Raw genomic sequence first — 15,796 nt, 5'->3', positions numbered from 1 at the left:
CTAGCTGTGGCAGTGATCTTCCTAAGGTCACTACTTTGAGAGTGGCTTTTGGAAGTATTAACTAGTTTGTGTTGCAGACATTTAAGGTTTTGGAATCAGATCTGGCTTTGAATCCTAGTCAAGCTGTTTAGCTGCTGAAAAATGCTGGGCAAGTTATTTGACTGTTTAGATTCTTGGTTTCCTCCTCTGTAAAATTGGAGGACTAATACTTACCTCTTAGAGCTATTGGTTACTAAGTTTGTTTACTTACAAAGTAAGCATCCAGTGAGTAATATTTATTATATCCTACAAATGGCAAAAAAAAAAAAAAAAAAAAAAAAAAAAAAAAAAAAAAGCAGTGAAGTGTGTGTTTTCTTTTGGCAGTTATTTCTAATCATGGAGGATAGCAGACATACTCTGACATAATTATTGGGGAGAAAGTTTAAGGAGTGCTTTCTTTTTTTTTTGCCACCATCAGTTGGAGAGTGGATAGGAGAGCAGCAGTGATACAGTGATACTGGGAGGGTTAATGTAGCCAGATGTGGATGTATTCAGTAGTAACCAGTAGTAATGTTTTCAATATGTTGCTAATCCATTACTCTATTTCACCTATAGGTGAAAAGGGCTAGAAGTGGCTTCGTGTCTTGGATAATTACACATTTCTAATTGCAATTTAACCCTGTGCATTTTTCCCTCCAGCAACCAATCCGTGTAAAGATAACAATGGGGGCTGTGAGCAGGTCTGTGTCCTCAGCCACAGAACAGATAATGATGGTTTGGGTTTCCGTTGCAAGTGCACGTTCGGCTTCCAGCTGGATACGGATGAGCGCCGTTGCGTTGGTAAGAAGTCTGTTTTGGACGTTGTTGGCAGGTGGCACAGGTGTATGTGTGTCCAAACCTCTAACTAGACTAACTGCTGTTCTTGAACTGGACCAGCTCCCTGTGTAACTTCTTCACTGCAGATAAGCTTTCTGTAGCCCACAGAGCATCTTCCTTGGTAGGCACCACTTCTACTATACGCAGAGCTGTGTTCGAAAATGTAAATTTCTGTCTTTTGGGATTTTGCTTTAATCCCACATCTAAGGTTTTCTTGGGTTCCCTTTCCCCTTTGTTTGTTTCCTGAAACCTTTTTCTCCTATTAACTATGGTCTTGAAATTCCATGTGGTTGAACTTTGAACTCTTTTCTATACCATGTATACCTTTTCCACTTTAGATGTTAGCCTTAACTTTCATGGGAAGAATTGTACTTCTCCCCACTTTGACTTCTCCTAGACCAACACATATGCCGCTTTCAACCAGGTAATCACATCTGAATCCCATCTGGCTTTTTTTCTTTCTCTCTGTATTCCAAAATGAACCCCTGAGCATTGGGGTAGCTCAGTTCCTCACACAGATTTTCATCTTTCAGTTCAAACTTTCTCGTATCTGCCTCCATATTCCTGATTTCATTCTTACCTTGAAGGTTTCCTTTCTTCCTCTTTGGTTTCTTATACATCTATTCATACGTAAGCCATTGCCTGGGCCCTAGCTAATGATGAAATGCACTCCTACAATATTTGTTTTTCTTATTTTCACTCCTACAACTCTCCTTTCTGTGCATGTGACAAATTCTTGCTCTCCAGATGTTGCTGTTTCTAGTGTAGTATGTAAATTCTCTTATTTTAACCAGACAAATTTGTTAACTTCTTAGCTAGTTTTAGATTCAGAAAAATCACCCTCATTTAAAAAAAATGTGTATTTCTAACTATTATATCAAAATAGTGCATTGTCTAATAATTTTGCTTTTAAATTTCATACCTGCAATTTTTATCTTTGTCTTGGGCATACCTCCTTCATCTTCTTGATTCCCTGACATACTGTCACAATCTCCTCTTTGATTTTAAACATTACTTCTTCATACCTATTTCCTTTATCCCTCCCCTTCCTTCCCTGCTTTCACTCCTTTATATCTTTATGTTTCTGATTGCTGTTAATTATCTTGGTACCTACAGTAAGGTTCTTGGTGTAGATCTCTATGCAGAAGTTAATCCAACTTGAGGATTATTATGGAATTATTATAGAGTTCAGCTAATGCTGTTTTATAAATTAAGCATATGGATATCGTTTTTCATATAAATAAATGTTAAGGATACATTTCTTAGGAAGAAGGAAGATTCTAATACTCGTATCACCCTCGTAGGTGCTTATCTTTTTATCTTCCCTCTATTATTTCTAACTATGCTTTCCAAACATTTATTTTTACATTTATTTCAGAATTATATTTTGTAATTTAAAGTTTGCTCTGTGGATGCATTTATTTGGAATTTGGGAGGAGGGGAAGGAACCATGCTGTGGCTGACTGTGCTGTGTTCTTCTTCCTACAGCTGTTCAGAATTTCCTCATTTTTTCATCCCAAGTTGCTATTCGTGGGATCCCGTTCACCTTGTCTACCCAGGAAGATGTCATGGTTCCAGTTTCGGGGAATCCTTCTTTCTTTGTTGGGATTGATTTTGATGCCCAGAACAGCACTATCTTTTTTTCAGATATGTCAAAACACATGATTTTTAAACAAAAGATTGATGGCACAGGTGAGAAAGGTTTCTGTGTGTGTGTGTGTGCATGTTTTGCCTTTTTATTGTAATGACACTTATAACTTGATAATTAAAACTCGGTATCTAATTTTTAAGCAGAGTCTTTACTAAGCTTCCTAAATAATTTTAGATTGAGAAAATAAATTTATTGCTTTTTTGTGGATTAAGGTAAAACAAACACCTTTCCTTTATTTTAGAAACAAGTTATTTTTGGGAACAGAGATGGGAGGATTGCTTGAGTTTGACACCAGCCTGGGCAACATAGTGAGATTCCACTTGTACCAAAAAAAAAGAAAAAAATTAGCCAGACATGGTGGTATGTACCTGTAGTCCCCACTACTTGGGAGGCTGCAATGGAAGGATTGTTTGAGCCCAGGAGTTCCAGGCTGCAGTGAACTATGACCATTCCATTGCACTCCAGCTTGGGCAACAGAGTGCAACCCTATCTCGAAAAAAAGAAAAAAAAAAAAAAAGAGTTACGAATGTGTGTGTATTTTAACAATGACCAATATTAACATAAAAGGAATGTCAAGTATATGAGAGCCATTAACAGATTAATTGACTAGAAGCTGTTTTTCATACTCAAGCAGTCGGATTGATTAAAGGGGAAGACATCTCTTCAGGAATGCTGGACTATGTAAATGCCAATGGTTCGGCTTGTATTAGTAATAAAATCTGTAAGCAATATAACATACCAACTAAGAGGGCCAACTTAGGAGCTACGCTGCCTGCTTCCGAATTCCAGCTTCCCACATTTCCTAGCTTTGTAACCTTGGGCAAGTTACTCGATTTCCTTATGCCTCAATTTTCTAATCTGGAAAATATGCAGGTCATATATTGCTCATAAGGTTGTTGAGAGAATTTTTGGTTAATACATGTAAACACCTAGAGTAATGGCTAGAAAATAGTAAATATTCAGTAAATGTTGGATATCATTATATGTTATCAATATAAAGCCATATTGCCCACCCTGCCCTGTCCCCAGTCCAGACCTGCTCCGGGGAGGGAACAGTTCTTTTGACTGTTTCTTCTTTTGTTTGTCTCCATGTTTCTAACTGCTTTGTTTATACTTCTATTTCTTGATTTATCCTTTTTGGTATTTACTTCCTTGTTCTAGGTGAGCATTTTGCTTTCTTACATCATTCTTCTGTCCCAGCTTCTGAGTTCCCTCCTCCCATTCTCCTTAAAAAGCTAGATTATACTTTTGGTTAAATTAATAATGTGTGTTTATATTATAAACATAATATAAATATAAATATTGTTCACTGCTCAGCCAATTCTAGGATGACATTTCTTGACAATTTTTGACAATTGCCCTATTTTCATTTGCTTAGTTTTAAAATATAACAATCATGCATTTTCCCCAAAGGCTCCAATAGCTCTATCAAATGCCTGTACAAAGACAGAAAACAGCCTATAATTTTTTTTTCCTTCTGAGACCCCTATACTGTGTTCTGGTTGGGACTTGTTTTCTCTGGCCTGGTGCACAGCTCTTATCTTCTGACTTCTCTTTGCCGCTCCCCTGTGCTGGACCTTCTGTTTGTGGTAGGCCGTTTATTTCTTTTTCTAGATTTATTTCCTCATTTTGCTGAAACATGTTATATAATAGCTTCCTGAGAAGCATAAGTAGGTGGCATATATTTTGAGTCTTTGAATGTCTGCGAGCATTTTATTTTGCTCTCCTTTTGACTGTTTGGCTGGGTACAGGTTGCAAGTTAATTTAAATCTGGAATTTGAAAACATTGCTCCAGCGACCTCTAATATCTAGCGTTGAGTCCAGTGCCATTCTGAGTACCATTTCTACGGATATGACCTTGATATGGATATGGATATGACATTAAAAATTAATCTTCCTCTGTTTCCATTTTCTCTGGATTCCTTTTCCTTTTGATTTCTTTTCACCTTTCTTCTTTGTCACAGAAACTTTCCCCAAATGTCCGAGTTGCTAGTTTGGTATTTAGGGTGAGGTTATAAAACCGGACCTGAAAGTCTGTACATGTGGATAGGCCTTGTCAGCTGGTAAGCTTCAGACAGGGAGGTGGCTTGGTTGCCAGACTGCTCCCCAAGGCAGCATTAGTGAGTCTTTTCTGGAGATGATCAATTTCTCCTTCATAGATGCCTCTCTTCTCCTTCTTGGGGTAAGGGGAAGATGTGGGGAGATGGTGGTCTGTTCTGGGGGTGATTAATTTCTCCTTCATAGATTCTTTCATTCTCCTTCTTGGGGTAAGGGGAAGATGTGGGGAAATGGTGGTCTGTTCTGGGAGTGGGCAGAGGAAAGGGAGCTGAGGGCACCCTTTCAGTATTCCTATAATCTTCCTATACTCAGTTCCACGTCCATCTCAGTTCTCCATTGAAGACTGTGCCCTGAACCCATAGCCATTCTGCTTCAGCTCCTCCAGAAAAGAAAATCTGTGGTTCATTAGAGGAGACAGAGGAGTGGCGTGACACTCAGGATCTGGGAGGGACCTAGGCATTGGATTGCTCCTTATCCTGACTTTATCTGAGCCCCTTAGTTCCTTGCCCCTGCCTTTCTTAGGACCTGGTGCCTCTGAGTGTGAGTGCACTGAGGCTTCTGCATATGTGGGTGTGTGTCTGTCTTCTGTTGACACTTAGTTTGTCGCATTTTCCCCTTCTTGATTGAGTTATCACTCCTCCAATACCTTTTAAAATATTTGTTGGAATTGCTCATCTGCTGTTATTTTACTGTCTTTTAAGTAGCGTTTGGTAGGAAGAGGAGATAAACATGTTTGGTTTGTCAATCTGCTATTTTGAACCAGAAATTATCTTTTTTGAGGACTTAGGATCAGGCCTACTGAGCTTGGAGAACTGCAGTTGAGTTTAGTGCTCAGCAAAAGGTAGTATTGGGTTTCTCAGCTGCATGCAGGTCAAGTTTCCCATAGGCACCTCCACAAGTCAGCTTCCTTCTGCTTTGTTGATCTGGAATTCTCATTGTATTTTTGGTAAACTTCAAGTCCATAGGCTGAACAACCTTTTAAAGTATTCTTCATCATCAGTGGTATGCTGACTCTGTAAGCTTTGGTGAGGGAGGCATTACATTGTTCTTTTTTTTTTTTTTTTTTTTTTTCTTGAATGAGTACACAGTATATGCAGGAAATGAGTCAGAAATCAAATTAACCAATGTGGTGGTGGTGTGGTGTAGTGGCAGATACTTGGGAGGGTCACTTGAGGTAAGGAGTTGGAGGCTGCAGTGAGCTATGATCATGCCACTGCACTGCAGCCGATGTAAGACCAGTCTCTAAAGAAAAAGAAAAATAAAAGGAAAAAGAAAAAGAAGTCATATTAAAAGTCAGGATTAGCTGAATGAAGCCCTGAAAGAAGTCATATTAAAAGTCAGGATTAGCTGAATGAAGCCCTCAACCCTCCATCAATGATACCTTCTCTCTTCTAAATTCTCTTTTTCTACTGACTTTTCCCTGTCATCAGATATGCTCAAGTTTCTCCCATCCTAAAAAAATATGCAACTTACCCTTCACTCCACGTTCCTCTTTAGTGATAAGTCCTTCTCTGCATTTCATGGTCAAGTTTCTTGAAAGATTGATTTGCACTTTCCTATCCCCTCTTCCATATTTCTCACTGATTACTCACCTCTCACAATCTGCCCACCAGGTGGCTGAAACCCCTCTCATCCTGGTCACCTCTAGTCTCTTTCTTGCTACATTAAATAATGCCTTTCAGATCTATATTTGGTACTTCGGCCATCTTCTCTCAAAAATTCTTTCTTCCATGACAGTATCCTCCTGGATTTCCTTCTATTTCTTGATCATTTTTTTTTTTTTCTAGTGTACCTGGAGATCTTTTCTTTTTTGCCTGTTCTATAAAAAGCTGTAAATCTGTTGTTCAACATTGATCCTCCTTTCTCTGAATAATTTCACACCTTTCATGCCTTTGATTACTATCTATGTAACAACTATAAATAATTGTGGGGGAGACTTTTATAATAGTGCATTTACTGAGTGTTTTTCCTCCTAACCTGGGGAATGAGGGAAAGACCAAGCAAACTTTTCTGTAGGTCATGATAAAAACCTCCATGCAAGTTCTCTGTCTGAGGTTCAGACCCATAGTGCCAGCTGCCTTTTGGATACATCACCTGGATATCCTACAATCACCTCTAAACCAACATGTCTAAGTGGATGCCTCATCCAACTTCTCACATGCCTTAGAGGAAGGACATGACCACTCATCCCTTCCTTAGTGCCTCATCCCCACCTGGTGGTCATCATGAATATTTCCATCTCCTTTAACCTCTACCATTAACTCATTAACGTCCAGCCATACTCCTAGAACATGTGGAGGGTTCAGTCTCTGTCTCTGTCAACTACCCCAGACCTCCGCTTTGCCATGTGGTCCATTAGGAATCTGTGCTTTCAGACCATCCTATGCATCTCTCCATCTCAGCACCTATTACTCTTATTTTTGTCTCTTGGCCTAGTTGCCTCCTCCTCTTTCACCACCTCACTATGAATTACCTTGAGGGTGGTGTCCACACTTCTTTCCAGATGCTTAACTTCTCTTTGACTTGGTTCCCTCATCTGTAGAATAGGAGCGATAATAATGCCTACTTGATTGAGTGGCTGTGAGGATGGATGAATCCGTGTAGAGTACTCGGTCCAATTTCTGCCTCCTAGTAAGTGCTCATTTAATCTAAGCTGTAATTATTAACAGTATTAGCAATATTGTGTTTTCTAAATATATAGTTGGTTGTCTATCACACAGAGAACTTTCTTTTCACAATTTGCTGAATAAATGAAGAGAAAAAGTAGTAAGATTTTTTTTTTCTTCCTACCGCAAAAGAAAGAGGTATGGCTGTTTATTCTGATTCAGATTTTCTTTAGTGAAAAAAAGAAAAAAGAGGGGAAAAGAAGGCATGACAACTCCATAAAGAGGAAAGTGGTTTGTTTTTGTTTAAAATCAGTTCTGATTTCCTTTCTGGTATCTCTGCTGGTCTTTTCCAAACTTGGCAACTTTGTGGCTGTAGAAGACTGTTGATGAGAGGGTTGGGCAGTGATACCTCAAGGTTACCCTCAGGTCGTACCTGGTGGTGTCAGCTTATCAGAGCCGTCTCCGGGTGGTAGTAGGTGAACTCAGGTATCTCTTCTTCAGATATTCTGCAGTGAGAAATTTTTTTCTGGAAGGTTGCACATGAGAGTAAATCCAGGCCATACCATTCCTGGTTCTGTTTGTCAGTATCATATCTACTCTTTGAGATCCAAAGTTTGAGGAATGGATAGATTCTAAGTTTATCTCATGTTACTGCTCAGCAGCTTACAGAGTTTTTTTTAAAAAAAGAATTCCACATGTATTCCTGAAATATGTTCCAATTCTGACACAAAATTTCAATATGCATTAGTAGGAAAATTGATGTCTTACAAAATATACTTAGTTTAAAACATGTCCATATTTTAACTTATAGGAAGAGAAATTCTCGCAGCTAACAGGGTGGAAAATGTTGAAAGTTTGGCTTTCGATTGGATCTCAAAGAATCTCTATTGGACAGACTCTCATTACAAAAGTATCAGTGTCATGAGGCTAGCTGATAAAACGAGACGCACAGTAGTTCAGTATTTAAATAACCCCCGATCAGTGGTAGTTCATCCTTTTGCCGGGTAAGTGTGTTCATGTTTTCCTAAGAGCTTGAAACTGTATGTCTTTTACAGTCATTGAAAAGTGATGCCCTAGCAATTTGGTAAGTTCAGCAAATATAAGATTGAACTGTATAAGTTGAAATCACCTTAAATTTTATTTCTTTTTTCTTCAAAAACTAGTAAAAAAATTGTTTTTAAACCCAAAACAGTTCTCCTAACTTTTGGCTTTCCCAGTCTTCACTGAAGTGTAGTTTTTTTCACAACTGCAGAGGACCAAACAATGTGATAGAGATTCAGTAGAGAAGGAGTGAATAGGCAACGGAATTGACAGGAAAGATCCAAATTCTTTCCCTGCTTTAATATATCGATATAAGCTTAGCAAAACTTGCTTAATCATTCAGTAGTTTTCAGAATAAAAAGTTTTTCAGACCACAGAGTTTCATGTTTTACCATTCTATAATTGGTGGTGCCAAACAAAGAAAGACAGAAGACTTCACAGTATTCCTTTTTGGTTCTTACCTTTCTTATTTACATATGTTTAACAGCTACTGTGTTTATTTAGAACAAATCTGAGCTATGTGTTGTATATGAGTGGAATGATAAAAAAGATGGCCGGTAACTCACTAACACCTGATTACCCAGGGAACATCCATCCCTGTGCTTCCATTAGATATATAATCTCATCAGATCCCAAAGCTAGTTTGTGAAGGAGGTATGTGTAAATACCCATTTTAGAGAGAATGAATCTAAGACACAGTGAGATAAAGTGACTTGTGAAAGAGCCCGCAGCTATTAGGCAACAGTCAGTATTCAAATTCCAGACCTGTCTGACTGGAATGCCTGCGTGCCTAAAAAAAGTCTGTTTGCTGCGTCTAGAGTGTCTGCTTTAATTTTCTCTCTGTAAGATAATAAAAGAGACACATTTTAAAACTGATGTTATTATTGATAAGAAATTTCATTGCCCTATAGCAAGTTAAATAGTTGATTTTTTAAATGGATTTGTCTTAACTCAAACTTTTGGCCTTTGGTTTTGAAAAACTGTTGAATTCCTTTCCTGATGACTCTTGTTTAAAATGATATGAAGTAGTTACATTTCAGAAAGTTACATTTTGGAAAAGACTAATTTTGATTCCTCTGGATATCATAAAAGAGAAAAAGATTTTTTTTTTTTTTTGCCTCTAGACTTATCTTTTTCCCACTCTTTAGAATATTGAAAAAATGCCTTGGGTCAGATACTGTTTGCATTGCATTGATTTGGATGCTTTCTTCATCTGAGATGAATGGTTTCCTGCAAATTTATCAATTTCTTATGCAAGAATGACTAGAAGATCCTGAATGTTTAATCCAGAGAGAAAAAGATTGAAATCGGTTTTCTTGCTCTGTGTTGTTTATTATTTTATTTTAACAACATGGAAGATTAATATTAATATTCAGGTAACCTGAATTGTGTCTTGTTAGAGAATACATTGGGTGACAATAGTTTTAGTTCCTAAAATCTAAGACAGTGGTTCTCTTCTCTCAACGCCCATTTAAATGCCATTTGTATTTGTGACTTTGGTTACATGTTGACAACTAAATTTTAACTGACAATTATGTCAGTTATACACTAAATATGTTAAACTTGATAGCATATAAAGAAAACAAAATTAATTGCAGTATCTGGAGAATCTCTGTTTGTTCTAAATCTCTGGAAGTCATGTAGTTTGTCCCAGTGTTAACAGCCTTGACTTACTACTGCTTTTTCTAGGTATCTATTCTTCACTGATTGGTTCCGTCCTGCTAAAATTATGAGAGCATGGAGTGATGGATCTCACCTCTTGCCTATAGTAAACACTACTCTTGGATGGCCCAATGGCTTAGCCATCGATTGGGCGTAAGTAGGAATTATCATCCCTGTGACTTTAGTTCCCTTTTTTCTGCAGAACACATAATGAGGCAGGTTGGGTGATGTGATGGAGTAAGGAAACTGGTACTGCTTGCCCTCGTGAAATTTTAAATAATTAATTGGTGATGGGAGAAGGATACTGAATAAGAACACAAAGAACATAAACATAGTTGGCCAGCTACTGCTGGGGTGAAAACTAATTAATTCATGAGTATTCTGAGAAAATTACTAGAGAAAGCTGAATAATAAGATTTAGTGGAAACTTAAGATGGGGGTGATGGGTCCCAAGCCCCATTGGAAGTAGGGTACAGATTTGATGAACTGTAGGTTGTATGTAATTTCTTACAGGGAGCGTCTTGAGTTTAGGAAATCTTTGGAGTCAATTAATCAACAAATGCACATTTGCTTACATGCACTTTGGGAGAACTTTAAAAGTATAAGATATGGTTCTCAAGAAATTGATGATCTATGTGGGAACATAGGAAAAGGAATAGAATAAATAAGTTTATAAAGATGAAAATGCCAAAGTAACTTATGGGAGAAAAAAAGGGAAGAAATATATTAACTTTTTAAACATAGATTACTACCAATGTTTTTCTTAACTTGTTGATTTCACAAGGAGAAAATAAAATTTCTGGCTCAAAGATAGCAACATTTTAAGTTTTCTAAGACAATTGGTTGAAAGTCACTTCATGAAAGTAGCTGTCTCTTTCTGGGGGACATAAAACTATTAAATTTTTAATAAGTATAATTTAAATTTTGAAAACTTTGTTTAATAAATGTGTCAACTGACCCTACTGTTTTTGAATGCTGTTTATGTAAAGGGTGCTCTGATAGTTTTTGGATAAGAGATAATTAAGCATTTTATTATTTTAGTGCTTCACGATTATACTGGGTAGATGCCTATTTTGATAAAATTGAGCACAGCACCTTTGATGGTTTAGACAGAAGAAGACTGGGCCACATAGAGCAGATGACACATCCATTTGGACTTGCCATCTTTGGAGGTATGTTTTAAAGCAATAAAGGTATGTATTGTTTTTATACATTGTGAGTTACAACAGTAAATTCATCCTCATGTGGCATTCTCACAATCCCAGAAAAGCTGGCCACTTTAAAATGAAAAAATTTAAAATAGCACTATTATATATAGACAAAACATTCAGTTTGTCGATGGTGTATTTCATTTTTAAAGTGTGATTTTTGTTTTGCATATATTTGTATAATGTTGACAATGTATATGGGTACAGCACTTTGTAGATTATATGTATTATACCATTCAACATCCCAACTACTTGGTTATACAAGTATCACATGAGGTAACAGTAAATTACTGCCTTCATTTTCAAGAATAAAACAGCAAGAGCTGTTTATAGTCATCATTGTGCATTTCATTATTCTCCAGTGTTTGTAAGAATCTCATTAGAAATCCTTATGGAAAAAACGATTACACGTATTCATCAACTATATGTTCACTGAATGACTTTGAAACTTTTTTATTCAAAATGTTGGAGAACTGACATCATCTTTGTTTTATAGAAGTGTTAGGTTATGCTTTATGAAGAACAGTGAGACATAATTGTTTTTTCATCAACCTTTCCAAATAATTTCATGCTACTAGTGAAAATTGCTGGGAAGCATGAATTCTGGGGAACTACAGTCACAATGAGCACAGCCAATGCTCGCCTGCCTTCTCAGCTCCCCATTTGAATGTAGGCTTGCTGTTGTGAGTTGAGTTGCTGGGAATAAGAATGTAGCCTGGTACCATGAAACAGGTGGTTTGCTTAGTCTTGAAAACAGGAGCTCTGTGAATGGTTGTACAGCTTGTGCACTGCATAAAAATGCTAGGCCAAGAGGGTGAGGAGAGACCGAAATCTATCCTGGGTCTGTTTGACAAACCATGATTACTGTAGTTAGAGGGGTCATGTTTTGTTTAGGTCCACCAAAAGCCCTGTGTATATGCTAGTTGTGTCCCTGGTTGAAACCTCCTACTTTGAATAATTAACATAGTGCTTGAAAAGACTAGACACTCACTATAAATCAAAGACTTTCTCACATGCATAGAATGTATGTGTAGAATGAATAGTTAGTATATTGCATATCTTGTCCTGCTGTCTGTTTATCTGTGGAGGAGTGTGTGGTATTTAAAAAATGCTCATGAGATTTTTGATGAGTTAATTATAAATACTCCTCCCGTCCCCCTCCTGCCGCCGCCATCCATTTACTCCCTTTTACTAATGATGTCAGACACATGCTATTTGCTGTCACATAGAAACATTATAAAAATGTTGAATTTTCTCTGCTCTGGGATGGGATGTTTTGGGATTCAAGAAAATGTAGTTTTAGTATCTTTTGGTTTCATCAGTATGAAAAAAATTGAATGCATACCCATGAGGGCAACACAACATTCCCAAAATAGCAATAATTATTTGTTTCTTTCAACATTGCCGTTTATTGTGAATTTCTTTTGGAAAGTTCTTTTGTTTTGCAACATCAGAGAAATTGTGTACCTTTTTACTAAAGGGCTAGATCTTCTTGATTGTGCACCACACAGAACTAAAAGATTTATTGAACTCCTTACTTATTCAAGTATATTAGGATACCTTTGTGAGTAGTGGGACTGGGATTGCCAGTTTCTAGAAAGATTTAGGGAGTCCAATGACTGACTGGTCATTGATTAGAGCACAGATAAGGAAATTGGTCGAATAAAATTTATGACATCTTAAGCATTTTCTAATTAATTAGGGTTTTCTAGTTAAACTGTCATTAAAGAGAAAATCCACGTTGATGCAATTCTTTCTTTTAAAAATATATGTTTACTTTCCTGCTGCAGTAGTTAGTGTAAAGTGAACATGATTAAATTTTTGTTGTTGAGAGTCTACATTGCCTCTCTCTTACTGTTCTGAGCATCACGGAACATTAGTAGTGTGGTTATAGGTGAATGCACATTTGTGTTGAGATTTTTATTGATCCTCAAACATACAATGAAAGTTCCTTTTTGATCTAGACCTGTACTTTTCCTTCTCAACGGCTTCTTATTTAAGTCAAGGGGGGATAAATACAATTTAAGTGCTGTCATTAAAACATAGAATATGAACTGTTTGACCTGGGAAGGATCTCAGGAATGATTCAGACTGTCTCCTTCACACAGTGTAGTATTTGCCTAAGAGCACTCAGCAGGTGAGTGCTTTAGCGGGTGCAGACCTATGAGGCCTCATTGAGTTGCTCTGTAGAAGAATTCTCCAATTCTTATTTTCACTATTACCTATGCAGAATTCAACCCAGTTGCTACTAAATGCCATCATAAAACTCCATATGTGCTTGCCTGAACCTGAACCCTGGTATTATTAACATACAGACTTCCACAGAGCATTACCAGGGAGTAACAAGTCATGGAAAATGGTAACAGAAACATATTACAGATATTTATGGGGGAGATAATCGTATCTGCAAGAAGCATTACAAGCCTATTGCATTTTCTCAAGTGATTTATTTATAAGTTAGCTGTGACTGAAAATATTAATCTACCCATGTTTCTTCTCAGAGCATTTATTTTTTACTGACTGGAGACTGGGTGCCATTATCCGAGTCAGGAAAACAGATGGTGGAGAAATGACAGTTATCCGAAGTGGCATTGCTTACATACTGCATTTGAAATCATATGATGTCAACATCCAGACTGGTGAGATTGCCCAGTTTTTTTTTTTTTTTTTTTGTATGGGTTTATTTATTTGTTATAGTGGCTCCTGTTCTTTTTAAGTACTTATTACTTGAAGGTCTAGCTCCTGATAGTTTTATATTCTTGTTGTTCACATAATCGTAAGACTTTGAATCTCTGTTCAATGCTGCTAGCCTTAAACGTGTTGTCAGGAAAAACACGTTTTGGGACTTTTCCTTACCTAAATGGAGTGTTGTATTTGGCAGGGTGATTTCCAAGAGGAAGCTACTTTTTAGTATTGGGTCTGAAAAATGTTTTGTCCCGTTTGTTTTCCTTCACAAATCAAACCCATGACCCACCTAGTGAAAATGTACATGACTGACTCCCTTGGGGCTTGGCTTTTGCAGGTTCTAACGCCTGTAATCAACCCACGCATCCTAACGGTGACTGCAGCCACTTCTGCTTCCCGGTGCCAAATTTCCAGCGAGTGTGTGGGTGCCCTTATGGAATGAGGCTGGCTTCCAATCACTTGACATGCGAGGGGGACCCAACCAATGAACCACCCACGGAGCAGTGTGGCGTATTCTCCTTCCCCTGTAAAAATGGCAGATGTGTGCCCAGTTACTATCGCTGTGATGGAGTCAACGACTGTCATGATAACAGTGATGAGCAACTATGTGGCACACTTAGTAAGTAGCTGTGCACTGGCGATATTTCCTGGGATGAATAGAGTAGAGGTGGTCTTCAAAGAAAATAAATAAAAACTTGGGCTATTTATATGGGAAAAAATATCTTTTAGAATTTCATATTCTTGACAAGTACTTTGAGGGCTTTTAGAAAGCTAAGCAAGAAATTTCATTCATAATATTATGGATGGTTTCTAGCCTTGATTTAGACTATCTTCAATAATTTTTTTCTTTGACATTGGCTGTTTGGACCAATGCAGTCATTATGTCTTGGCAAACTCCTCAAAAAGTCAAATCGAAATAAACTAGATCTGGCCAGGCAAGGTGGCTAATGCCTGTAATCCCAGCATTTTGGGAGGCCGAGACAGGAGGATTGCTTGAGTCCAGAAGTTTGAGACCAGTCTGGGAAACATGACGAAACCCGGTCTCTACAAAAAAATACAAAATTCCAAATAGCTGGGGCTATTACAAAATACAAAATTACAAAATACAAAAAAACAAAATTACAAGTAGCTGGGACTACAGGCACATGTCACCACATCCAGCTAATTTGTATTTTGTATTTTCACAAAATTTGTAAAATACAAAAATTTGTACTTAGGAGGCTGAGGTGGGAGAGTTGCTTGAGCCGGGGAGGTTGAGGCTGCAGTTAGCCAAGACTGTGCCACTGTACTTCAGCCTGTGCAACAGAGTGAAACCCTGCCTCAAAAAAATAAGCCAACAAACAACAACAATGAAAATAAACTAGACCTAACCTTCAGCAACTGAGGCAATAGTATCACGGAATAACTACTTGCAATTATAGCCTTTGGAAAATATCATGTGTTATATTCCTTTTCCCCCATGTTAGAGTAAAATAAATAAAAAATGAAATGGTGATCTTAACCTTTATATTCTTCTTTTGATGGTAACCTAGTCTATATAGTTTGAGGCCAAATAAACACTATTGCAGAAGGCAAAAGTATTATATTCAAATTAAAAAAGAGATAGAGGACAGTTGAAATCTCAGAAATCTCTATCAAGGCGAAATTAATACTAATAATAACTTTTCTTTTGGAGAGAAAGAGGAGTGACAGATTTGAAAGAGTAAAGTGCTCACTTGTACATTTTTCTGAAATTTCTTAAATGTTCATCTTTTTGTGTATTATCTTCTCATTTCTAAGAGCACAATATTTTACCTTAATGTTTTATCTATTTGCACTTTTCATATGACACATTTTCAAGCTTTCTATCGTCTGAATTTGAAATTGTGGTTGGAGGAAGTAATAGCTTGAAAGTTAAGGATGAGCTTTAGAGTCAGTCCAACCAGACTGTGAATCATAGGCAGGTTCCTAAATCTCTCAAAGCCTCAATTTCCTTATCTGTAAAATACAGACAATTATATGTACTTTATAGTATTCTTTTTTTTTTTTTT

The 15,796-nt window shown here is 37.2% G+C and overlaps 1 protein-coding gene across 1 annotated transcript in view; it reads left to right on the top strand.

Moving 5' to 3' along the window:
- The window catches only part of LRP2 (LDL receptor related protein 2), a 219,547-nt gene that overhangs the window by 83,222 nt on the left and 120,529 nt on the right, over nt 1-15,796 (top strand). The window contains exons 15-21 of the mRNA XM_023189698.3: nt 679-819; nt 2,344-2,547; nt 7,982-8,174; nt 9,901-10,026; nt 10,915-11,045; nt 13,583-13,720; nt 14,104-14,385. Of these exons, the coding sequence (XP_023045466.2) occupies nt 679-819; nt 2,344-2,547; nt 7,982-8,174; nt 9,901-10,026; nt 10,915-11,045; nt 13,583-13,720; nt 14,104-14,385 (1,215 nt within the window). The remainder of the gene's footprint in view (nt 1-678; nt 820-2,343; nt 2,548-7,981; nt 8,175-9,900; nt 10,027-10,914; nt 11,046-13,582; nt 13,721-14,103; nt 14,386-15,796) is intronic.

This window comes from Piliocolobus tephrosceles, chromosome 11 (genome assembly GCF_002776525.5).
Source record: "Piliocolobus tephrosceles isolate RC106 chromosome 11, ASM277652v3, whole genome shotgun sequence".
Classification (NCBI taxonomy): Eukaryota; Metazoa; Chordata; class Mammalia; order Primates; family Cercopithecidae; genus Piliocolobus; species Piliocolobus tephrosceles.
This window is presented reverse-complemented; position numbering and strand designations above follow the sequence as displayed.